This window comes from Paramisgurnus dabryanus, chromosome 9 (genome assembly GCF_030506205.2).
Source record: "Paramisgurnus dabryanus chromosome 9, PD_genome_1.1, whole genome shotgun sequence".
Taxonomy (NCBI): Eukaryota; Metazoa; Chordata; class Actinopteri; order Cypriniformes; family Cobitidae; genus Paramisgurnus; species Paramisgurnus dabryanus.
Genome location: NC_133345.1, coordinates 18,995,653 through 19,021,679, shown reverse-complemented (window position 1 = coordinate 19,021,679; position 26,027 = coordinate 18,995,653). Strand labels below are relative to the sequence as shown.

Here is a 26,027-nt window from a genome sequence, read left to right as displayed (position 1 = left end):
CATTACATCACACAAAGCTTTAGTAACTTTCGCTTATCTAGTTGAAGGTCAATCAGATGTCTTCCAGGAAACCCAACTGAGAAAACAATCCTGCCATCTATTGGTGACTTAGGGTTATATGACATTCAAATCTCTGTTCTGTCAGTGTTATTCCTTTCAAGGGTGTTCTGGAGATTTTTCTAAATGGTTCAGTTCCAACCCTGCTCTGACCCACCAGTTTGTCATTTTTAAGACAACCAGAAAACATCGATTTGCTGGTTATTAAACTCCTGTACTATCCTGGAAGCGTGTTTATTATTGGTTGGATTCTGAAATGAAACTCCACAGTAAAGCATTCCAAATCTCTATACCCTTAGGTCGTAAGCAACCCATTTCAACCTGCAGAATAACCTGTTTATAGATGAAAGGAATATCTGCGTTATTCCAAGAACACGCTAACGCGATAAAGATGCCGCAGCTACTGGCACGTAAAGAAAGTGTACGATATACAGCTGCTTATGGCTTGACTGAGCCATATGGCTTACAGATGTAAGCTTGGATGTGTTATTTCTTGTTCTCTATTTGCAGGATAACCGTTTCTCAAAGGGGCTACAGCCAACAAAAATCATGCATTTCTAAAAAAAAAACCATAATCTAAAGTGACTTTTATTGTGTCATAACAGACCTGATTGGTTTTGGAAAATTCATTGTGATTTTCTTGTAAAAGCATACATGTTTTTTTCTGAAACGAAAAGGGCGTCCTGTTGTAGGTTTAGCTGAGGAAAAGGTCAGCCTCATCGCTCTGGCCAACGTGCATTGTGAGGTGCTGGGTTGTGTGTGAAATGTCAGGCCTACCGGTACTCACAACTCTTCGAACCTCATGTCTTTGTAGCGTTCTGTGGGGTATGGGTTACCCAAAATGTACTTAACCCTATAAAATTTCTTCTCTGCCCACATAACTGACATTCCATATTTGGATATGGAAACACACCTACACTTGTCTTGTTGACACAAATACTCATCACTTTCTATTTCTCAGGCACACCAACATTGAATCGAAAGAAATACTGATGGAAATACTGAACTACTCAGAACTGACTCATATCTGGCATGTACAATGTTAAAACCTTTTGTACATAGGAGCTCAGATGCAAAACCCTCAGACATGTTTTCTTGTAAATTAGCATTTTATATCCATCTCTTAATGGATTCTGCCAACAAAACCAGTCATTTTGAATTGCCTGAGGCCATAAAATATTTGATGAATGTATAATACGTGCCTAGAGGGTTTGGTTAATATCTCATTTTTGACGGAAGTGGCATTTAGAGACTTTTACATCTGAGGATGTTAACATACTATAATAACAGCCATTACAGTTACATTAAGATAATTCTGAGCTGTATTTACCGGGTATATCATATTGCATTTACTGTCTGTATATACGCCATTTATATACCATTTACTATATGGCTGAGGCTCTATATTATAGAATAGCGAAAAACAAGATATGGTGCTTTATAGTATCAATGATCCAGTTGCAAAATGTAATTTTGTCATGGAATAAGTGCAAATATAAACATTATAGTTTTTAAATATTTGAAAAATATTTTTTTCTGACCCATATACACCATATAAATATAAATAATAACTGAATAAATATAAATGTCCCTATAAATACATTTAAAAATGTGCTCACATGAAAATAAAAAATAAAGAAAATAAAAATACAAAAATTTAACGTTCACTCTAAAAAATGCTGGGTTACTTTTCACGCATTGCAAATATAAAAATTTTCTAGGTACTTTAACCCAGCAGCTAGGTTTGTTCCTTCTCGACCCAACGCTGTGGTGAAAATAACCCAGCATTTTTTAAAGGAAAACACCACCGTTTTTCATTATTTTACTATGTCCTTACCTCAACTTAGACAAATGAATACATCCCTATCTTTATTCAATGCGTGCACTTAATTTTTGTATGACGCGTTGTGAATGTGTTAGCATTTAGCCTAGCCTCATTTATTCCTTGGGATCCAAACAGGGATGAATTTAGAAGACACTTCCATGTTTTCCTTATTTAAAGACTGTTACACACACCCCAAAAAAATTATTCATTCAATTTACTCATTTTTTTTTAGATAAGTGGTTGCAATCAATTCATTTAAGCTACATTTAAACAATTTTTTTTATTTTACTTTACTAATCTATTTGTTTAAATGTAGCTTAAATAAATTGGTTGCAACCACTTATCTAAAAAAAATGAGTAAATTGAATGAATAATTTTTTTTCAGTGCATGAGTAGTTCATGAGTAAGTATGGTGGCACAGAATAAAACGTGATGATTTGGATAAAAACTGAGAACTATATATATTTTGTGCTAAGAGGCTAACAAACGACACACTGTACAAAGATTAAGTGCATTGAAAAAAGATATTTCACTGAAAAAAATGATTCATTCAATTTACTCAATTTTTTTAAGGTAAGTGGTTGCAATCAATTTATTTAAGCTACATTTAAACAAAAGTTTTTTATTTTATTTTACTTAACTAATCTTTTTTGTTTAAATGTAGCTTGAATAAATTGATTGCAACCACTTACCTTAAACAAATTGAGTAAATTGAATGAATCATTTTTTTCAGTGTAAGTTGAGGCAGGGGCGCCGCTAGCAATTTTGGGCCCTATGAAAGAATAGGGGGTCAGGCCCCCACCATACCCATTTCGCACCAAACATACAATCCAACCTACTGTAGCTATTCAAAATCTTTGTCTGTAATTTAATAATACAGAACTATTTATTCTGCTATTGTTTTGACCACAGTTATCAGTATTTATAGACACCTACAATGTCTGCAGCTAAGATAATTTATTGTGCAATGTAAATGTAATTGAAAAATACAGTACATTAAATCAAATATTCAGAGAAAATGCAACATTCTTAAAGATTAAAGATAAATGTGACCATGCCTGTGAAAACCCAGCTGAAGTATTTCTTTGTGATTTACTGTTTTCCACATAAATTCATCCTACATAATGTAAAGAACATTTTGTGAAAATATAAACTTGATATCTTTAATATTGACTGAGTAATGTCATGTCAGCGATTGAAATCATAGTGAAATTAATGTTTGAAATAAAACTGTGATGCTTTTTATTTCACAATAAGATTTGAGACTTTAGTCTGATTTTAACAGCCAGTCTCAGTGACATACTGTATACTTGAGCTGTTACACACACCAATAACATTGTAACATTTAAAAATGGCGAACAACAACAATGCATCTTTTCTATACATTTACATTATGCCTCAAATAAGACTGGGTCAACAATGCTTGACCAAAGCTTGTATTATAATTATTAGCATTATTTATAAGGTAAAGAACAAGTTTCACACACCAGCAGCTTCAGTAAAGCAAAAATAACGACAGATCATTGAAACTGTGAACTTGAGAAAACAGCTATACTGTTATTAAATGAGTCTTCAGACTGTTTATTAATCAACGGGGCTCTAAAATGAAATGAATGACAACTATAACAGATTACGACAGATTTCCATTGATTGCTTAAACCTGTTGTAAGGTGAGAAGCTTTAATATACAAAACTGGACTAGTTTAGCCTTAGTTGCATTTCAGTTTTATCACAATCAACTCGATTCACGACTGCATAAAAATCCTTCCTTGGCATATTGCGTTATAAAACATTGGAGTGTTTAACCGATTGCATTTCTAGTTTATGTTAATTAGCTTATACGGGCAACGTTAATTAAAACAGCTTATAAGGGCTGACTTCGCGTTAGAATCATAACATAAAACAGGGAACGTAAATCACCTTGTTTATTTTTAAACTGAGGTGAACAGAGCGAAGACTTTACAGTGGAAAGAAAACTGCATTGCTCCAGCGTCACATTGTGTAAACTGCATTTATAGTAAGGAAGCGCACATATGCAGATATCATAGCAAAAAGCAATAAATACACACACCTTGCTCTCTTGTGAAGTTCACGCGCACTGTGAGACCGTGGGTTGAAGACGGCGCTAACACGCAGAGAGTAAAGACGGGGCGGAGCTAAGAGGGCTCAGCTTAAGGGGGTTGCGTTTGCGGCACAGTCTTTGGCTGGGGCCCTCAAAAGTTCATGGGCCCTTAGAATCGTCCTAACTTTTCCCCCCCTTACGGCGCCCCTGAGTTGAGGTAAGAACACAGTAAAATATTGAAAAATGGTGGTGTTTCCCTTTAAAGTGTTTTTTAAAACTCCTTTAAGATCAGATGATTGACATCAACCTGTTTACAAATAAATGCCATATATTTTAGTTGTTCATGTTTTAATTCACAATTCATAATTTTTTTATGTAAGACTTGATGGACATTAAAAACGTTTTTAAATTAAAGATTTAAAATTCGATGTTGGTAACTAAATATTTGATTATAAGCTCCCATCATAACGCCGTCTCTCTCTGTAACTGGTGAGATTTAATTTGTTTTACCAGAGGGAGGTTCCCAGCTTGTTTCAAAACAAAGTAAACAGACAGCAAACCCACCACTGTTAAGAAGGAAGGGGAGGCGCTGGAAGTACAAGTTCATAATGAGGTTTGGGCGGAGAGCTTTCAGAACTCAAGAACAAGGTCAATAAATCTATGACATATATTGATTGTGTAAAACACATCAAATGTATCTCTCAAAAGTAGACAATTCAAGGTCTTCCCATAGATCCTCAGAGCAGATAATGAAGAGAACACTCATTCATCTCTTTCATTGTGGTCATGCCAAACTGCATTCATTTAGTGTATTTAACAGTCTAAAGCAGTGGAGAGGGAGCGGTACTTAATCCGCTTATTACAATCCAGCCAATCACAGAGAGAGGGAATGTGACACACAAGCATGGTCACACACCAAAATAGTAAATCCTTAAAAAGTTTTGAAGGGATTTCCAACCACAATGTTGAGTAAGTGGTGGATAATGAATACATAATAGTTTCTATATAATGAAACTGTATTTATGTAATAGCATTTGGTAATAGAGGTGATATGAAGCAGTTACTATAAATATGTCTTGTTACATCGCTTACATTTGCGAAACTTAAACATTTTAAGTAAGACAAGTACCATCTATAATCAGAATTAATCAGCATTTTATTTTATTTTATTTTATTTTATTTTATTTTATTTTATTTTATTTATTTTATTTTATTTTATTTTATTTTATTTTATTTTATTTTATTTTATTTTATTTTATTTTATTTTATATATCTTGATATTATTCAGATGAAACATTAAAGGTTTTTTATTTTATTTTATTTATCTTGATATTATTACGATGAAACATGAAAGATGGGAGAGGTCTCTAAAATAAGAATACTATATAGAGTTACAACACTGTAAAAAATTATATTGCACGTAAATTTGTACGTTTTGTCAACTTACAGTTTTTGTCAACTTGTCAACTTTCTTGCCTAGTGAGTTGCTATACACAATAAAAATAAAGTTATTTCAACTTTATTTTAATCCAGAAATTTGAAATAAATTGTCATTTTTAATTAAGTTTAATTTAACTGCATGCAACAAGGTATTTTTACAGTGTACTTTTTACATGTTACTTCATATTTTCAGAAGTATATGTTAAGTATTATCAACATGTTGGTCTGTAGCTTTTTCTTGTACCTTTCGTTTTCTTGTTTCCTTATCACAGTAATTTGGTTGTTATACAAACTCTTATACAATGAGCCACACTGGATGAGTCAACCAAGAGACTCTTTGTATCATACTACGGTATCTTAACATCATAAAAAACTATGTACACATGTGTGTGTGTTTGGCCACATAATCACAGCTCACACAAAACCATGTGTTTATCTATCTGCTAGTGTCTTATGTGAATGCACAAACAGTGAAGTCTTTCTGGGCACACAGTCTTTACTGGTCATAATGTCTGGCTAACTCCTTTTAACTCTGTGTATCCTCAGTCTTTGTTCTAGTGTATTCGTCATTTAAAAGCTAAAGAGCAGAATATTTATTTTTTATTTTACACCCCACGCTTTTTGTTTTTTGGGTGGGGGTTTGATCTTCCTGCTGTGTTGTTTCTGGTTTTTGAGTGGTCACACCAAGTTTGTTTTTCCATCTCCCGTGTTCATCACACGCAGAGTTGACGCTACAAAAAGCACGGTGACCTTTCAGATGCAGATAGACGAACGCGCTTTCCTCTCCTGCCAAAATGTCAACATCTACTCTTTTTTCTTTCCCTCTCTTTTGGTGTTTTTTTAACAGCCTTGGCAGGTTGGTCTAACCCTCAATCCTTTTCCCTTTGGCTAAGCATGTAACGTGTACTTCTGAAGAACATTATGACCCCTACTGCAAACAAAAAGGGCTTCACGCGTTCCATTTATTTTGTATAGAACTCCATAACAGGACGTAGTTCCTGAACAACATCACACTGTGCTTTATTAATGGTGCTTGCTATTATAACCTTATTTGAATATAAACCACTAACTATAATTAATAACGTTAGGCATGTAACTTGTGCCACACTGTTTGTGTTCTAGACACGAATCATGCAAATTATCAAGGAGAGCTGTGCTAGGGTGAATTGAGGACAACTGGGCCATTTTGTGCCCTTTATTTCAATGACAAAAGGTAACCTAATTTACCTAAATTTACTTTTCTACATGTCAAAGCTTGTGATATTTGCCATGCAGATGGCAAAACATGCAAAAATAACTAAATATAATCCCACAGACGTACAATAGGTGTGCCACAAGCCTTATATAGAGACCAGAATGTAATGATTTGGGTTGGGATTTTTTGGCTTAGTTCTGTAAAAATCCACCTGGCATTCACATGTAACACCCTCGCAATGTTGTATGAATGTGCAACTAACTACTCAAAACTCTCTGTGAGTCTTTTCTCAGTAAGCAATAACCATTTAACCGCTTAGGTTAACCCAATATTTTGGCTATGGGTAACACACTTTTAGCCAAAATAAACTTGAATTTGGTTACATTATAACTTGCGAGATGATATTTCATCATCTAAACAAAGTCGACAGTGATTACAAGTTGTTTAGTTTTTAATAATTTATTTAATTTCATTTATTTTGTCAGCAATTTTCACTGACGGCCCAATATGTTGCCTTGTTTAAGCCTACATGCATAGGCTGTAGACGGCTATTGGATGTCTTGTAAACACAAAATTGCTTTCCTGGGTTTCACTCATTGTGTCTGTCAAATGCTATTAGTAAATTGATCTAATGCGCAGGTGCACTGCACACATACAGTAAGTGCACACATATTTAAGCAAGCTTAGTAGTGTACACCTGTGCAAAACATTGTATTATTGGCTTAACAGATAAGAGAAGACATAAGCTTCTTCTTCGCTTTATGAATGTTTTCCTTTGTCTTTCTAAACCGCCCACTACAGATCTCTCCTTTAAAATAAACAGCACATTTATCTTTCCTTATAATGCTTACAGGGCCTTTACAGGGCCACATTTTAAAAAAAAGAGAACAAAGGGCGAATCATATTGACATTATGCAGCATTGTCATAAGTGTCATCATATGTGACTATGTAAAGCTGGCGGTGATCAAAATTCTTTTGCTTTCTAACCTAAACATGATGCACATGTACTACACTGTGACCAACATGGATCCGCCCATTTACCACTAATAGCTGCAAATGTGATCGAACAGGATTGAGGACTGTCCGTCAGTTTGACTGCAGATACAGTAACAAACCCTGAAGGTTTACGCCCATGTTATGGCGTAAACGGCGTTCTTTGAATGGGGAAACCCTTTCACCTGACACGTCAACTTCATCCTCACTGGGTATTTTCTGCATTCCTTTATTATTCACAGACATTGTGTAATTCAATCCCCATTTTGCTCACATTCTCATTTCTTCATCTCCACGACTTTCGCAATTTTTCATCTGTGCTTCATTGCGCTTTGATGCTTCTGCTTTCAACACCTACACTGTAAAAAATAATATGCCCCATCTACTCAATAAAATTGTGGCAACAGATTACAAGCAATATCATTAATTACATTCAACAAATCAAAATTGATTTAGATTTACTCTATAAACTCCTTAATATTAGCATATTCAAAAAGCCAAACTGCAATTTGCAATTAAAAATTTTATTAAAATTGAAACAAAAATATTGGGTATACTAGACAAAGATCTCGCACTATACAATAAAAAATATTATGCCATATCTACTCAATAAAAGTGTGGCAACAGATTACAAGCAATATCATTATTTAAATTCAACAAATAAAAATTGAGTTAGAATCATACCATAAACTCTTTAATAGTAACCCATTCAAAAAGGTTAACTGCAATTTGCAATTAGAAATTAATTTCAATTTAAACAAAATATTGGGTATACAGGACAAAGACCTAGCACTATACAATAAATACTATTCAATTATACTATTTTAATTTAACATCATCCATTAATAATATTATTAGTAATGAGTATTATATCTGATTTCAGAATGACAGACAAAGATGAATCAATTCTTATTTTATTGCAGTCAAAAGAACAGGAAAACATCTCATTTTTAATGGTGTATTTGTAACAGTGTACACTTCAAAAAGTATTTTACAGTCTTTAAAGAAAACTGTCCACATTTCCAGACGAAAGGTTCCATGTTTGTGTTCTGTTACTTTGATTCACACCCAGAAAATCAGACAGCAGTTTAGACTTACTGTACTGTAATCAGTTCATAAACTTTGAAGAATCCAGCTCCAAGAAAAGTTTCTGAAACACCTGAAAAGATGCCTGGGATACTGGAGATTCAATGCATAGATCCAATCCAATGAGGATAAAGCCTGCCCTGGGAACAACTTTAAGGCCTCGATAACAATTCCAGCATCCCTTGGGCTTCCACTCCTAGAAGATCCATTCTTTACAATTACAGCCATCACAAGCTGCCCAAGTCCCGCCTCTTCATCATTATCCTGCAACATTAAACAGCAATTATTTCTTAAAACCTTTATACATTTATACAGCTTGAATACTGAAATAATCAACACATTAAACTTGTATATTAAAATGCTTCGAAGAAAACTGATAATAAATTCTCATTAGAATTACAAATAATATCAAAACATGTTTGAAAAGATATATAACCTATATAATTAGGTCACACCATAGGATGCAGTCACATATTTATTTGTTAACCAAGTTACTCATGTGTATATACAAACACATACACTATATACACAATATAATATATACAATACATATTTTTAATAATATTACTCACCTTTTGTTGTGAATATAGTTCTCCCTCAGCAATGTTTCACGTTGCCTGCAGGAAATTGCAGTAAAATTTTGTTAATAATAATGTTAATTTTACATTATGTAGAAAGCTTAAACATTTTAAAAAGATAACGAATATCTTCCTCACCTTTTGTGGAATTAAATGAATAACGTTGCATTTCCCTTCAGTTTTGCTTCAAGTTTCGGAGGGCAGCAGACAAATCCAGTAAGACGTCTTTGTCAAACAATTCAGTCAGCCACGCGAACTTCGCAATTGAACACACAATTAATATACAGCGGATAATAGTTTTACATTAACATTTGAATCGAATACTTTGTGTATATAATTAACACAAAACTAAATAAACCGAAAAAGACCGCAGTAATGTCCAACTTATCTTTAAAACACGAAAGTCCTCAGAGCGAGCGAGTGGATGAAGAGAACCCACCCATTCAGATGAACAATATGATTGGTCAGTTTTTCTGTCACTTAAAATGAGTTACAGCTGGACAACCAATTGCAGGCCGTTTCTGAGTTCGAAGGTTCAGACTGTGCAGACGGCATTCTCCATTAAGCCTGGTTTGTTTAAGTTAACTAAGTATTACATTCGCAAGTCATACGCATATTACAACAATTTACGATTAACTAAGAATAAAAGTCAACTTGTTAATATGCTGAAATAAGACAGTCTTGATGACAAATGCATCCTAGATATGCGACCTCCTAAGGTCCTAAAGCTGAAGTTATGTCCAAACCCAGTTCGTATTAATCCTTTTGTAATTAATATTTACGAATTACAAACAAATTATACATAGAAACACTGCTTATATACTTATAAGACCAAAGATTGCCCGTTAAATTTACCCGAAATGAATTTTATCCACAGTTTAAACACTACATTGACGTCACAGCCAGCTGTGATTTTCAGCCAGACTGGCCGAGGTGAGGCGCCGTTGTCCGGTATATATGAGCCCTAAGCACCGGCTGATTATCTGGAGCTCCCGTCGCCAAAAACTCGAAGGAAATGTTTAAATAGGCGATATCTTTATGAACCAACTGCATATTCTTGTTTAAAAAACATACATTCTCGACTGAAATGTTTTCAAAACTTTGATTTTTGGCACATTAACAGAAATATTTCCTAAATCCGTCTGCTCAGCTCTCACAACCTACATATTAACTTGAACTGGTTTTTCATTTAAAACAGCTCATTTGTATTACGTTGGATTTATTCAGTATTCGCTACATGCGCAGATACACAATAAGAATAGCTAAATCCTTCACAAAAACAATAAGTTGTTTTTATTCCAGTTCTTTTTAAAGAATTTTAACACAAAAAAATTACCAAACTACATGAAAATAATTTTATTAAATAAAGTTTACATATTCAATTTCATCAAATCTACAAGCCTGCAGAATGACTTTTTACAGTGTAGTGTGTGAAGTGTAATTGGGATGAAGACTGGATTTCAAAATTGGCTTAGTGGTAAAAAGTGTTTTTTTAACAAAAGCAGAACGCAGTGTACATACCTAAAATCCTTATAACTAAGAACATGAGCAAGATAGTTGAGAGAGAAAGAAACAGCAGGCCCGTCTGCAACCTTGCAAGCTGAAGTTTCTAAGCTTTTTACAGCATCAGGCCAGATTCTTATAAGCCTGCGTTTAAAATAAACGTTAACAGGTTAGGATCAGTCCACAGTTTGTGTGCTTGGGATGCAGAGAAGGTTTATTATAAAATATGTTAAAAACATAGACCTGATGATAAACAAAATGCTATCTGAAGTACTACGAAACACAGGCCATTTAATGCATTTATTGTATATGGAGAAAATTTATAAAATTTTAAGTTGGAAGGAAAGATTTCTGATTTTTTACATGAATAAAGTTTCTCTGAATTTGAACTGCACCTATCAAATATTTTATTTCATCACAAGATTCTATGGATCAAAGACAACCCAAAACTTGTATGATTTGTCTCCACCTGGTGGTCATCTATTCCTAAATGTCTTAAAAAACTAACAAATATATTACCTAGAAAGGCATTTTCACATTTGCTAGAGTCAGTAATCTGTTTATATAATGACATGCACACAATTTTTCACTTTAGTTTTTGTCTTTCTCCTTCTGTACTTGTTATACACAAAACGCCGATCGGTCTTGCAGCGTCAGACTTCTGTAAAATGACTATAAAATTTATAAAACACGTTTATTATTATTATTATTATTATTATTATTATTTGTGCTTTAATGATTCCTTACCAAAGTTCTTATTCCAAAACTGTTCTTTGTTTGTTGAGATTAATATATTGTTTCATGTTATGCCTTTGATACTTTTGCCTTATGTAATTATATAGACCATTTTGCAAGTTCACGTTTCAGTTTTTTTAACACTACATAAACGTTGGGATAAAATACAACCAAAAGAACATAAAGAACTGAATATAGAAGTTAAACAAACATTTTTAAGACATATGTCTTATGCATTTCGTCTTCCGCACAGTAGAGGGCAGCAGCTCTGTGAATCGCTCACTGCGCTGCCAGCGCATCCATTCTACGTCATTGATTGTGCTGACGCGGCGTAAGCGCTTCATCCATTCGGATCATATACGTGTCTGTCTCTATTCGCCCGAGCCCAGGACCCGAGAGGAGGATAGACTACAACAATGCCACCAAAAAGCAACAACAAACAGCAGTCAGAAGAGGATCTGCTTCTGCAGGACTTTAGCAGGAATCTTTCGGCTAAATCCACGGCGCTTTTCTACGGAAATGCTCTCATTGTGTCCGCAATCCCAATCTGTAAGTCCAGCTCGATGTTCTGTTCATATCCATCTCAGTCGTCTTTATTACTTGTTTATCTAGACAGCACTTTTGGTACTGTGTTTAGGACTAGGTCGTACTTGCTTCTTGCCATTCCCCCCCCCTTTTTAACGATCCATAATATCGTGTAGGGTTGTGCAGATTTGGTCCATCCTATGACATGTGTGACGTGGTGTACAAATATGATCTCATACACAGAAAGACATGACCGAATTATTTCATTATAGTCAATCTTAAGTATAAAAACATAATATTTTTGTATTTAGCTCAGCTTGTGGGTAATTAATTAAACGACAGAATAATCTTGAAGTTGGTTTATAAATCCCATTGGATTGCATCTTTGTCCTTACCCGACTGTTTTTTTTTAAACAGGGCTCTTCTGGAGGATCTGGCATATGGATTTGGTCCAGTCAGCAGTGCTGTATGCAGTCATGACTCTTGTCAGCACATACCTGGTTGCCTTCGCTTACAAAAATGTCAAATTTGTCCTTAAGCACAAGTAAGACTTTTATACAGTGTCTATGCAGATTGGCTATTTTCATTCGACCTGTCGTCTTTGTCCGCTGATAAATCTCAGTTGCTAAACCTCAACTCTGGTACTTAAAGGGTCGCCCAGAAACGTGAAGATGCTGTGTCCAAGGAAGTGACTCGCAAGCTTTCTGAGGCCGACAACCGCAAAATGTCCCGCAAAGAGAAGGATGAGAGGTGCATATACATAATAGTCTTTTACATATCTTTTTGTTTCGCTTTCTAATGTATGGCACAGGGTTTGCTTTAAATTGATTTAAAGGTACTTTATTGGTAACAGTGAGTCTTTCTCGCAGGATCCTTTGGAAGAAGAATGAGGTCGCTGATTATGAGGCCACAACCTTCTCCATCTTTTACAACAACACCCTGTTCCTCTTGCTGGTCATCGTTGCCTCTTTCTTCCTGCTGAAGAACTTCAACCCAACAGTGTAAGCTTAGTATACCTTTATATCAACCTACACCCAGTGTTGGGTCAAAAAGAGACAAAACCAACCATTTAGTTAATTTAATCCACCAGAACATTTTTATATTTGACCCAACAATGGATTCAAACACCTTAGCAGTGGGTTAGGTTTGTCCTTTATGGGTTAAAGAGAACTGAGTGTATTGATCACATCAGGCGTTGTTGTTTTTATCTAATGATTTCTCTGTCGTGTCTTTCACAGGAACTACATTCTGTCCATTAGCGCCTCTTCTGGTCTGATTGCCCTGCTGTCCACAGGGTCCAAATAAGAGACTGATCACATCAGGAGGAGATGAACAACAAACAAATTAGAGGATTATGGGATTGGGTGGGTGAGGGAGGGGTGGTAAGGAATTAAGAGGTTTGTGATCTTTTGGGAGGAATCCATTACTTCATCTGTTAAACTTTCATGAAATTCATGATCAGTAAATGCTGAACGCTTTTTTATGTCTGGTCTTTTTGTTTTGTATCAATAAAAGACAGTTTATTCATCTCTCTCTCTCTTATGTTTTACTAAAAGGAAACACATAAGTTAAGCAAACACTGTTTTACTGTCCATATGCATTTTATTGTAAGCATATAATCTACCTCCATATACTGTTTACATATTTATATTTACAGAAGTCACTGTGGTCATACAGGGAAGGAGATGCAAGATTTGACAAAATACCCTGATGCAGTTTCATAACATCCTGTAAATTTAACACGCCATATTTTCTCTCAAACAATGTTATAAACAGTCATCACATGGTGCAGTCCTAGTTTTTTGTTGTTGTTAGAGATAATTTACAATGAAGTAATGCTCACAGTATTACACTCATGGACCCATGGGGTATATGGGCCAGCCCTAATGCTCATGCAGGTTAGAATCAAGGCACTCTGCACAGAGATAGACTAAAGGTAGCACTATGTACACACATATCATTATTTAAAAGAAAAAAACCACCTGCATTTTATTCAATGTAACATCCATGTTTTCCTGATTGGCTGTGTATATGGAGCCATCAACACTTGTGTTTATTTGCTCATGCCTGATTTCTAAATGCCTGTAAAACACGCAGTACAAGTCACAGCTCTTCTGTGTTCAAATATTAAGGGCATGATAGTATGGCTTTCAAAGAGGTCAAGCTGAGCTATAATGAAAACAAACATGAAGTACACGCAGACTTAATTAGATTTAATCCCATTATATTTTATGAACAAGTCTTAAATCGAAACTTTGGACTTAAAAGCAAACTGAAGAGAAGTTTACAAAAAAGTAATGCATCAAACTGCTGGCATATTATACAATAAGCATGTTTAATTCCAATACTCTAAAATGTGAATTGAGGTCTGTTTATAATACTTTTGCATGTTCAGTAAGAGTTATGATGCCCTCAAATCACTTCATGTCAACTAAAGTGTCCACCACAAAATGTCCCTTATTAAAATATATCAACATTTTTTTTTCCACCAAGTCCTTGCTCCGAGTGTGGTAGCAGACTTGCAGTTGCTGCATCTGAACACAAGAGGGTGACAGATCACACACATCATGAGACACCCTAATTGATGCTTTCTAAAACAGAGGCCATAGTATGGACACTGAGAAAGTTCACAGATCACACCAAAGGGCTCAGCAGCTCAGCCATCTGTAAATAAAGCTTTCCTGCTAGGCGCCATTATTAGATGACACCCGGACACCAATCATAGAGATTCTTGCTGTAGGGTTGATGTGCGAAAGGGCACCAGCAAAGACGGAGGGGAATGCAGGTACACGTTATGGAGCGTAGCACTCTAAGGCTTCAGAGAGGCCAGAACAATGATGTAAAAGCCTCGAAACAGGAACCACTTAGGGCATAGGAACTGTGCACATATCTCTGTCTCCACCCTCGGCATGAACAGAGGCCCTAGGACCGGTAGTCTTTCTTGCCGAATGGCCGGTTTCCAAGTATATGATCGATGTCTGACACTACATGGGACGTCATCTTTGGAAGTACCTGAATGTGCAACAGATGAAAATGAAATTATTCAAGACTTTTGGTACTGTTGTATGGGTGATTCTCAGAAAACCATTGAAACACCACGGCACTAATAATTTAAGCTATAAAATGTGTAATATAGTAATATTAAAAAGCATCAGAATTAACACAATACTGTGTTCTACCTTGCACAATGTGTGATTTCAACATAAGAATTTATAATTTGTCAATTTTATCTCCTTTTCTGCTGAAATTCTCATTACCGCAATGTGTCCGGCTGTGTTTGAACATCCGTTATGTTGTAATTTAATCAAATTAAAACAAAAATATTTAGAAAAAAAATAAATGGATGTTTTGCTAGACTACTTTAGATGACAGAAAAAATATTTACTGAATATTCATGTATAATAATAATGAAGAAAAATTAGGAAAATGATGTGTCCATGCCTGATGTTCTCATCCTCCCAACACTTTTTGAGAACAGTTTAAGCACACATACAGAATTTTAATAAAGTTTGATTTTGAGTGACCAAGCACATGGACCAGTTACTTCAAGATGGCTACCAGGTAAGATCATTTTTTTACAGTTAATTTGAAATATTGTCTTGTCAGAATGCTTACACGACATTTTGATTATCATTACCGCAACAGATGCTTATTAAATGTTAATTTAAATAATAGAAGCATAATACTTTGATTTTAAATGCATGTGCAGAATCTCCAAATTATGTTCTTTCAGGTTTGTTGTTTTCTGACTGTTGCGGTAATGAGATTTTTTAGGACTAATTTTTTTTAATTATGTTACAAAAAGTGTTAAATGATAAGTAAAAGTGTTTAAATTAATGTTCCCATTTACTCCAGACTTTGTTTTTTAATGTCTGGTGGGAAAAGAGTAAATTTAAGCAACTTTTACATTTTCATGCTTGACATTTTTAAAACCAAGTTTCGTGAGAATCACCCGTATATAGTATGAATAAATCTGTGTGTGATGAAATGTTACAATTTCCATGCCTACCTGTATGGCTCCCAGGTTTTCAGTTAACTGTTCTGCATTGGAGGTTCCTAACAGGACAGAGCTTACACCCTCGTTCCTCAGACACCAAGCTAGAAAGTAAGACAAACATAATCTTTAAAAAAGGTCAGTGGATCACAAATGTGCTAGATATTAGGTGGTAAAATAGAGCTAAATTAATCTGGTTGTTTCCAAGAGGTAAGGGTTTGCACCATTATACAAGCAAATAGTGTACTGGCTATACAGTATGCATCCCAGTTTCATTGGTAAGGAGTGTGTTTGCTATCTGTATATGGTTTTGACAGGAGCAGTCTTACCTACAGCAAGCTGAGGCAACGTGCAGCCCAGTTTCTCAGCGATAAGGCTGAGTTCTTTCAGTTTAGCTTGCTGTTTTCGTCCATCTTCGCTGACAATCTTGTCTTTCAGCCACTGGTATGACTTAGAAGACACAAAGCGTATAGGTTGGAGGAAGTCTGAAAGAAAAGCTCTATTTCTCATTTGGTATTTATGCTTGAGAGTTCTAGTCTGTAACTCTGGGTACCTTCAAAGCTGCCCTGGAGGATTCTGGGATACCATTTTCATACTTCCCAGTGATGATCCCGCAGGCTAACGGTGACCATGTCATAGCCCCCACACCTACAGTCATATGCAGATGATAGTATAGCATGTCAGCTATATATAGCTACTGTATATATGTGACCCTGTCTCTAACTGGATTTACTGTTTTCTACATTAAGTTGACTGTTTAAGGTAAATGAAATTGAAAATGTGATTGTGATCAAACTATAATGCTCCTAATCTCATAATTAGATTATGAGACTTTATCTTGGATTTCACAGACAGGTTCACATTTATGATCATTTAAAAAATACATGCTTCATGCTCTCAGTGAAAGGAATATGTTTTTATTTATATAAATGTACAGACTGATGATTGACACCTGCCTATCTTATGGTAGAGCTCAGGCAGCTGGACCTCCACCTTTTCTCTCTGGAAGAGATGATACTCAGCCTGTTCACATACTGGAGGAATCAAGTTAAACTGCCTTGCCACAGAATACGCTTCCTAGAGAGAATGAGAAAGAGAGAGCTGAAAAGGCAATGTATAACATTTGCAAGTTTTATTTAAAAAATAAAAATAGAAAGAAAAAAATGGCAGGGTTATTTTTCAGCCATGTTTGGGTAAATATTGGACAAAACACATGCTGGGTTAAAAATGACCAAATGTTGGGTTGTTATGAACCATGCAGTTGGGTTAAAACAACGCAGCACTGGGTCAATTTTAACCCACCGGTGTGTTCTGTCCAATATTTACCCAACATGGGTGAAAAATAACCCTGCGATTTTTACAGTGAACTAAAAATAAAAAAATATCACCTTTTGTAAAAGCCCTTGGATAAACAGATTTTAAAGATGTGTAGAATATAAAGATTTTTATTAGAGGATATACATTTTAATTAAAATGTTTTCATAATCATCAGGCCAGGGTGTCAGTTTTTGTTTGCATTTAAGTCAGTTTAAAATGAATTGTAACTGTAATTAATTTACCTTGACAACAAAACTATAAAATTTTGTTGGTATGCTTCTATAAAACTATGATATTTTTTGTACTCTACAGTAAAACTGTAATATTTTGGTACGCTACTGTAAAACAATTTTTGTACCCTACTGTAAAACTAATATTTTTTGGTATTTTAACGTATTTTTTGTATGCTACTGTAAAAAAGTTTTGGTACGCTACTGTAAAACTGTAATATTTTTAAAACTAAAATATTTTTGGCTACTGTAAAACAAATATTTTTGTAAAACTGTAATATTTTTGGTACGCTACTGTAAAACTGTATTTTTTGTACACTACTGTAAAATTGTATTTTTGTACTCTACTTTAAAGCTGTAATATTTTGTGGTATTTTAATGTAATTTATTTAGGATGCTACTGTAAAAATTTTTTTGGTAGGCTACTGTAAAACGAATATTTGTGGCTATTGTAAAACTAATATTTCTGGCACATTACTGTAAAACTGTAATATGTCTGGTACTATACTGTAAAACTTTAATATTTCTGGCTACTGTAAAACTGTTATATTTCTGGTACGCTTCTGTAAAACTATATTTTTGTATGTTACTGTAAAACTGTAATATTTCTGGTACATTACTGTAAAACTGTAATATTTGTGGCTACTGTAAAACTAATATTTCTGTTACATTACTGTAAACCTTTAATATTTTTGGCTACTGTAAAACCGTAATATTTCTTGTACACTTCTATAAAACAAAATTTTTGGTACATTACTGTAAAACTGTAATATTTTATACGCTACTTAAAAACTGTAATTTTCTTGGTACACTACTGTAAAACTGTAATATTTTGTTGTATTTTAATGTATTGTTTTGGTACCCTACTGTAAAACTAATATTTCTGGTACATTACTATAAAACTGTAATATTTTTGGCTACTGTAAAACTGTAATATTTCTAGTACATTACTATAAAACTGTAATTTTTAATGCTACTGTAAAACTGTTTTATTTCTGGTACATTACTGTAAAACTGTAATATTTTGTACGCTACTTTAAAACTGTAATTTTCTTTGGTACACTACTGTAAAAGTGTAATATTTTGTACGCTACTGTAAAACCGTAATTGTCTGGTACACTATTGTAAAACTGTAATATTTTTGAATGTTACCTTTTTCATTATTAATGTCAAGATCCCATTAAAATTTTAAAACCATGCATCCTTGTTCTTGGGCAATAGTAGAAACGTCAAAAAATAGCTTTTTTGTAGTCGCAATGTGCCTACACAGTGATATAAAATAATTACAGTATAAAGTGTAAATTAACATATGACCTCTAAGTATAGCCTACTGTATATATAATTATGATATAACTTATGAATACAACACCTGGCAGGTACAAAAATACATACAAAAAACACAAAGCTCTCATGATCCATATATAATGGTATACGTTACTCATTGCACACTGTAATGGCAGCTGTAGGAGGTTGCCCTGTGTCATGACCACTGAACATGTTATTATCACAGTCACGCAAATTACAGGTCATCACCACATCTCCTCTCCAACTGTTTCTGTAAAAACCCTCATTAGGCCAACATTTATCATCCATGAAATAATCCTGTCAGTGCTTAATTACAACATGTCCATTTGGACAAACTTGCCTTTTGCTACACTGCAATTACAGCAACACACAATACTGACAAATCACAGAGGGTTAAAAATATGTGATGTGAGCAATATACACAAGAAAAGAGGACATACAAGAATCTTTCCGGTTTTCCACCAAAGGCGGGTTTGCTTCTTGCATTCTGTCCCTGTTTTCAAGATCTGTGATGTGTTCAGCTTCTTTTCCAGTGCTTATTGCATAGTTAGACATTAAAGTTAACACCTGAATCCCTTGTGTGCCTTAAAACTGATGCTACCAATATCTGTCGAAATACAGTTAATGTCTCCCACTCCACATGAAAGTAATTTCCTTATTCTCTTGGGTTTGATTGCCATGTGCAGGATCCCCATCACAACTGAGCTTTATGAAAAAGCTGTAACTCACCATTATCTCCATTGCTGTCCACCGTGACGTACCCCAATACATGGACATGCCTTGGTTTATGACGTAGGTCATGGCTCTAACAATCTCTAGAGAAACAAAAATTCAACCCAGTGCGGTTAGCAGACATGCAGTAAAAACTTTACTATTAGATGTCTGCTTACAGATATTAAAGTGACATGAACACAAATACACAACTAATAAAACTGGGAACAGGACAACCTATTCAAACAAATGGACACTCATTTTGCATTGAGGAGCTTTATTAACAGTAAAGGTGACTCAATGTATTCAGAATTTGGGTTGAGGAAAGCATGGAAGTATTCAGTAAAATAAAAGAACAGACTTTATCTGATGTATTTGAAATTTTGTTAAAATTTGGTTCAATATAGCTTCATTTGAGAAGCCCCAGCAAGTTGATTAAGGTCTGCTTCACCTGCTTATATGTGAAATCAGTCGATTCAATAAGTGCACTCGTGAGAAATAATGGATGATAAACTACAGGGTAACTTTATATTCCCTTCAGCGTTTACCCTTCAGGTTGATGAAATGGTAATCATGCTCCTGTGCTGCAGGTAAGTAACAGATAAAGTATTAAAAAGTTGAAAAAGAGTACAAGAAGGACAGAGAGAGTCAAGAAAGTGATGTCACAGAGGAACTTTAAAATGCACTGTACACACAGTGAGAATCCACCAAGTCTGGACATTTTACGCATTAATGCAGCAGAAAAAGACTGCATAGCTATCTACCAGCCAATGCCTATGAGAAAAAGAGGCTTTAACATAGCCATGTCATGACATAAATGCAACCAGAGAGAAGTTATGCCACTATGTTCACAAAGATAAAGTACAAATGTACAGTCAGGAGGGTCTTTTAAATTTGTTGGTATTAGATTCTGGTTTACGCACTGGTCCTTAGAGAGATACACTAGACCAGGATAAAATGTACATTAGCATATGAGGTGCATAAACGTTTACTTTATCACCATGAAGATGTAAAACTAATATAAAGAAGTCACGTTAGAATAACTCTAGGGGTACATTGTTAGAAAAAATGGTTAGAATATGTACCCCAGTTGTCACTGGGGCAGTACCCTTTAAAAGGTCTTAATATCTACACTGAAAAAATTAACTTTTTGGTGTAGTAAAATATATTTGATTAACCCTCATAATTTATACATAGTAATATTAACATTTATTTAAAACTAGATTTTCCTAAGTAAATGATAATAAATACACAATTAATTCATGTAAAAAACAAAACTGTGGAATAGTAATTCGTATTATATATTTTCTTGTATTATAGTCACACACAGTCCTAAAATAATTAAGTAAATTTAAATAAAAAACTTTAGCGAGTTCATTTAACTTAAGCGTATAAAATCCATTAAACTAAAACATTCAAGTGAACTGAACTTAAATTTATTTGCATATGTTGTAATACCCACAGTACTTTGCGCCTGAATATTATGATTTTTTTAAAGGTGCAGTGTGTAACTTTTAGAATAATCCCTTGACAGAAATGCAGTATAATCTACATAACTATATTATCAGTTGTGTATAAAGACCTTACATAATGAACTGTTATGTTTTTATTACCTTAAAATGAGCCATTTTTTATCTATATCCATTGAGGGCCCCCTTACATGGAAGTCGCCATTTTGTGCCGCAATGTTTCACAGAAGACCTTACTGGACAAACTTTGTTTACAAGTTGTCCCTGACGCTGACGTGTTTGTCCTGTGGTGGCTACCTTAGCTTCTCCGAAGCCGTGGACCGAGCCGTCCACTAGATGCTGCTAAAATTTACACAATGCACCTTTAAGCTTTTTCACAGAATATGAACTGATAAGAACTTAAACTACTTAAATATTTGTTATTAAAATGTCATAGAGGTTTAAGCTCTTATATTATTGATGTTGTTTTGTTGTAAATTATAATTTTGTAAAGTCACCATTAAGGTGATCAGTTTATTCTTACATGATTTTGTGTGTGTTTTACATGGATGATCCAGTTTATTCAATGACTGCCTTATTTTCAGTCATGAATTTTGTGTTATAATGCCATTTTTAACACTAAGAGTAACTAATCCATACAACACATGTTAAAGAAAATAACAAACAGCAAATACAATCTACCGTACAACAGTAAATAAGATTTATTTAATATTTTTAGGACAGCAATGCTTCAATTTTCAAAAAAAGTAATAGACTTTACCTAAACAATTAAAATAAATCTAACTTCTAAAATAAAAATAATTAAGTGACATTTACTTAATTATTTAACAAATGTTTCATGCATTATTAAGTAGAATTTATTTGATATTAGTAGGTAATTACTTTAAAAAAGCAGTACATTTTACTTAAAAAAGTTTGTGCAAATTGTTACAAGGATTTTTCAAAGTACATTTTATAAGTTTTTTTTTTTTTTGTATAGGTACAGATATGTATACATTTTGTACCAATATAAACCTTTGAGATACTTATATGTATCTTTGAGGTACTAAAGCCCTATTCGGACAGGATTAGTTTTACTGGTGTAGATGGAGTAATGTAACTTTACCACAGGACGTCTGTAATATAATGGTTAATTTGCACTGGATTAGAAATCTCAGTAAAATGTTCAAAAGTGGGAGGGGTAATTATGCAGCGCCGTCACCTCCCTCATCGTCACGTGCACATTAACTTTCTCCCTATCACATTTGCAAAGTCGGCAGACATGCAACAAGGCGCCGATGAAAAAAAATCGACATTGGACTAGGGAGGAAACACTAGGATTGTGTTTCATTTCGGATTGGGGAGAACGTTAGTTTCAGAAACAGATTTGTGCCTTTTTTGTTGCCGCGAGAAAGCAAGTGAATGCTTTTTCAAGCGCGTCCATATTTGAAAAAATATTAGCAAAATGACAGGAAATAAATTAAATTTACATGTATATTTACAGCTGGTCTTTTCGCATGGGATTAGTATTACCTGAGTTCATTTCTCCAGACCTTTTTACAGAAAGTAAAAGTCACCTCTCTATGTAATACTAATCCTGTCCAAATAGTACTTTATATGAACTCCTTATGTGCAAATCTGTACTTTTTGAAAGGGTACAGCCCCAGTGACAGCTGGGGTACATATTATGGCCATTTATTCTGACATTGTACGAGGTTGGCAAACACTGCCAAATTCTGTGGTCGAACGATGTGCTGGGACCTAAAGAAGCGTGTGAAGGGAGGCTTGGAATAAATGGTTGAGTCAGGGTGACTGTGAAAGTACAGTCAGTGAGGTTTTGAAATATAACTAAACCTTGAATGCTTCACAACAACACAGCTCTAAGCAGTACACAGATTAACAGTGAAGCATGCTGATCCTCTTTGAAGGAGTATGACTGAGCTCACAACAACCCAGAGGATGTCAAACGCTCGCTCTGTAATTTTGCTAACCGGCTTCATTTTGCTAATTTCAAATCTCCACCCTCCAGCCAACTCATCAGCATTTCTGATTGGCTAGTTTTTGACTGGTTTCCAGACTCTTCTGCTGTATAAAGAGTTCAGGGCTGTCAAAAAGACGTTCAACGCATTTTTCTTTTTCCTAAGAAACTCTACATTAAACAAGATCATTCTTTCTTTTCAATCTCTCCAGCTTTCTGTACTTCCAATTTATTTATGAAGCACATATTTAAACAACAACAGTGTTTCTCAGTATAATAAATTAATCACAAAGTAGATTATTTCTCAACTATCTCCATCACCTCTGTATATGTTACACATTTAGAGATAATAAGATGAGAACTGAATGTAATAGGAGGCTGATTCAATTACCTTTCTGTTTCCTCATTCAGCTCTTCTGAGAATTAACCTCTCACAATTCATAATTTATCTAATATCATATAACAATTGATGATATACTTGTCTCTGGTACTTAAATCTATTTGAGAGTCTTGGGTTAATGGTCAGGGCTGTAAATAATGTAGAACGACAACCTTGAAATGTTTTGCAAAGCCCATCTATTATTCCCACACTTACAAGTTTTCCCACCCATCCATACGAATGTTGTCCCGAGTCCAAAAACACATTATAACAGTAGATTGGATTTTCAGGTTGACTGCCCTTGAAACTTTGAGAAGAACAGAATCTTAACAAAACCCTGTTGGCTGTATTGTCTACCTTGGGTATGAGTAAAAAGTGAGATTATTCAGTGTTGTTATTGTGATGGTGTCCTGGGGACTGCACTTAATCATAACCCTGTTATCATGACTACATCTTTCAAAGTATTTCAGACCCTAGATGAACACTCGCCTGCAGGACACAAACCCTTTTAGTATGACACACTTACTCATTTGTGCCGCTCTGACTTTTGATGCAGTATAACTTTTGCATGCATACCAAAGTGCTTTAGTTAAGGTCAAAAAAAATTTTTACTTATTTTTTTCAACCTATATCACACAGACAGTGTGTAAAGAGATGACATGAATGTACAGAGTGGAGAAAGAGGAATGGGGATTGCAAAAGACCTTTAGCTGGCAATTAAACATGGGTCACCATACACTGTAAAATGTAATTAGTTGACCTTACTTAAAAAAAGTATGCAAACTCGTTGCCTCAAAAAAATTAAGCAAAGTTAGCTTAAGATTAGTGATTTAGAAAAGCTTGTTTATTTTAAGTGTGCAGTATTAATCTAGTAGTACCACTAACATGCTTTTTTTAAGTTCATGTAACTTTTTTATTTTGTGTGGATTGCTTGATATAAATTTAACCCCACTTAGAATTACTAAATACCTACAACTTAATACTTTTAGTTCTGCTTACTCAAAGAAACCAATTTGGGTCCTTGTTTTGTTGTTACAATCTAATAAACACATCCCAAACATATAATTTAAAAGAACACTCACTTGATTCAGCTGCATTACAACATTTATTCAATGCACATTCATGTACATAACAGCAGCTAAACAAAGTTGTGGTTGATTTAACTGTAGAGAGTTAAAATGTAACTTTTTTTACATTAAAAAAATTGCATTCAGTTAAAAATTGCATTTTAAACTGAAAGTACAACAAATGCTTTTGTGTCCCAAAGTGAGCAGTGAAAGGATTAAAGCAACAAACAAAAACATCACTCCTTGGGGTTTGTATTTGTACTACATTACAACTATAAAAAGCTTTCCTAAAACACAAATGTAAACAGGACAACCGTGGTAGGTTATTTTCTGACATTATCATCTAATAACAACTCTTAATAAAACACGGTGGCTCCATTTCCAACATTAGCATACCTGGATAACATTACAGACTTTAATGGAATTTCTTTTATTTATTAAGATCAGAAGCAAATAAAGTTGCATGAAAGCATCAAACTGTATCTAACAACAGGAGAACATTAATGGCTGCAAAGCTTACAAAGTTCTATCGGACAGCTCTTTAACCCAGAAGACTGTTCTTCAGAGTCAACGGTTTTGGTGGGAGGTTTTTCTTTCCCAGTCCAAGCATCACAGTCTAAATAAAGTTGAGTGTAATTGCCATGCATTTTGGGTAATCCCAAACAAAAGACTTGAGGCAAGTTCTTAACATTATCCATAACAATACCTCCCTCCAGAATGATGGCAGTGGAGATGGGCTGGAGGACCACTAAGCTTTGACCCTCGTGAGGACTATCTTCACTGACAACCATCAGGACACCAACAGTGATGCATTCTAGAGCCTGGTGTCTAATGATACACAGAGAAAGAAAAGATAAGTTAACAGAGTAAATTGCAAGGCACAAGCAGACAGGAAATAAAATAGGTTGGTCTGGATTGTCTCATTTAGAACTTGATGAACTAACATACAGATCAAAAGCAAAATGAATCTACTTACCAGCCAGCTCATGTGCTGCATCAGCTCCTTGAGTTTCTGGCCAACAGTTCCCTTTTTGTTTTGAAAAGTTCGATGAAACGTGGGGCATACTGGTCCAAAGCCTCAAGTCTCCCTCAAGATTCTTACTGGCGATTCTATTAAACTCAGCAAACACCTAAAAAAGTAGAGAGGGGTATTAACATTCCAACAAGTGTTTGGATTTCTAGCCACACACCTTGAATTCATTTTTGATTTGCATAATTTTATTGGTTGAAAACAAAAATAGGTTACCTGTCTCTCTGTGAAAAGTGCTGGCCATCGTTCAACCATGTTCTGTACAGCAGGCCCTTGTTTTTTACAATTTCTTGTCTGCATAGTGGGAATGATTGGTCCATCATTTGTGAAATGAGAGTGCCACGTTTGGTTGTTTTTTCTTCATTTCTTTCACTAAAACACAAAGAAGTGACATTATATGAGGATGATGGGAGAAACCCACACAAATAAGCTCTGGTTAAAATAATAATAATAATTTGGGTTAATGTGTAAGGTAGATTTAAAAAAAATTCTCTCACATCTTAATGGACACAACAATTAATGTTTTAATATTTTTCCTTGTAATAATGTATGATTAGAAAAAATGCAA

General features: G+C 34.5%; 2 protein-coding genes and 2 long non-coding RNA genes across 7 annotated transcripts in view; 1 reads left to right on the top strand and 3 right to left on the bottom strand.

Moving 5' to 3' along the window:
• Positions 1–8,196: 8,196 nt before the first annotated feature.
• On the bottom strand, positions 8,197–10,088 carry LOC135773189 (uncharacterized). Its single transcript, XR_010543462.2, has 3 exons — positions 9,376–10,088; positions 9,232–9,276; positions 8,197–8,923 (listed from the first exon to the last, which is right to left on the bottom strand). It is a non-coding gene; the product is annotated as an uncharacterized lncRNA (long non-coding RNA).
• A 1,711-nt stretch (positions 10,089–11,799) lies between these two features.
• On the top strand, positions 11,800–13,529 carry ssr3 (signal sequence receptor, gamma). The gene is made up of 5 exons (XM_065279238.2): positions 11,800–12,024; positions 12,418–12,544; positions 12,652–12,750; positions 12,870–13,001; positions 13,239–13,529. The coding sequence occupies exons 1-5, from the start codon at positions 11,892–11,894 to the stop codon at positions 13,303–13,305; spliced, it is 558 nt and encodes a 185-aa protein (XP_065135310.1). The 5' UTR covers positions 11,800–11,891; the 3' UTR covers positions 13,306–13,529.
• A 71-nt stretch (positions 13,530–13,600) lies between these two features.
• The window catches only part of kcnab1a (potassium voltage-gated channel subfamily A regulatory beta subunit 1a), a 124,603-nt gene continuing 112,176 nt past the window's right edge, over positions 13,601–26,027 (bottom strand). For 2 of the 4 annotated variants that reach the window (XM_065282986.2, XM_065282987.2), the window contains exons 10-15: positions 19,576–19,661; positions 16,951–17,071; positions 16,548–16,642; positions 16,324–16,444; positions 16,010–16,098; positions 13,605–15,012 (exon numbers count right to left, since the gene is read on the bottom strand). In XM_065282986.2, coding sequence (XP_065139058.1) covers positions 14,923–15,012; positions 16,010–16,098; positions 16,324–16,444; positions 16,548–16,642; positions 16,951–17,071; positions 19,576–19,661 — 602 coding nt within the window. In that variant the 3' untranslated portion in view covers positions 13,605–14,922. Of the gene's footprint in view, positions 15,013–16,009; positions 16,099–16,323; positions 16,445–16,547; positions 16,643–16,950; positions 17,072–19,575; positions 19,662–26,027 lie in introns of all 4 variants that reach the window. The other 2 variants (XM_065282984.2, XM_065282985.2) reach the window with 2 other exon arrangements.
• LOC135773188 (uncharacterized) lies at positions 25,078–25,912 on the bottom strand. Its single transcript, XR_010543461.2, has 3 exons — positions 25,676–25,912; positions 25,406–25,559; positions 25,078–25,257 (listed from the first exon to the last, which is right to left on the bottom strand). It is a non-coding gene; the product is annotated as an uncharacterized lncRNA (long non-coding RNA).

Excerpts from the sequence above, each read along its gene's own strand:
- ssr3 (XM_065279238.2), top strand. The coding sequence starts at position 11,892 with ATGCCACCAAAAAGCAACAACAAACAGCAGTCAGAAGAGGATCTGCTT. Across the intron at positions 12,025-12,417 it reads TGTGTCCGCAATCCCAATCT|GGCTCTTCTGGAGGATCTGG; the intron begins GTAAGTCCAGCT and ends TTTTTTAAACAG. Across the intron at positions 12,751-12,869 it reads CGCAAAGAGAAGGATGAGAG|GATCCTTTGGAAGAAGAATG; the intron begins GTGCATATACAT and ends TCTTTCTCGCAG.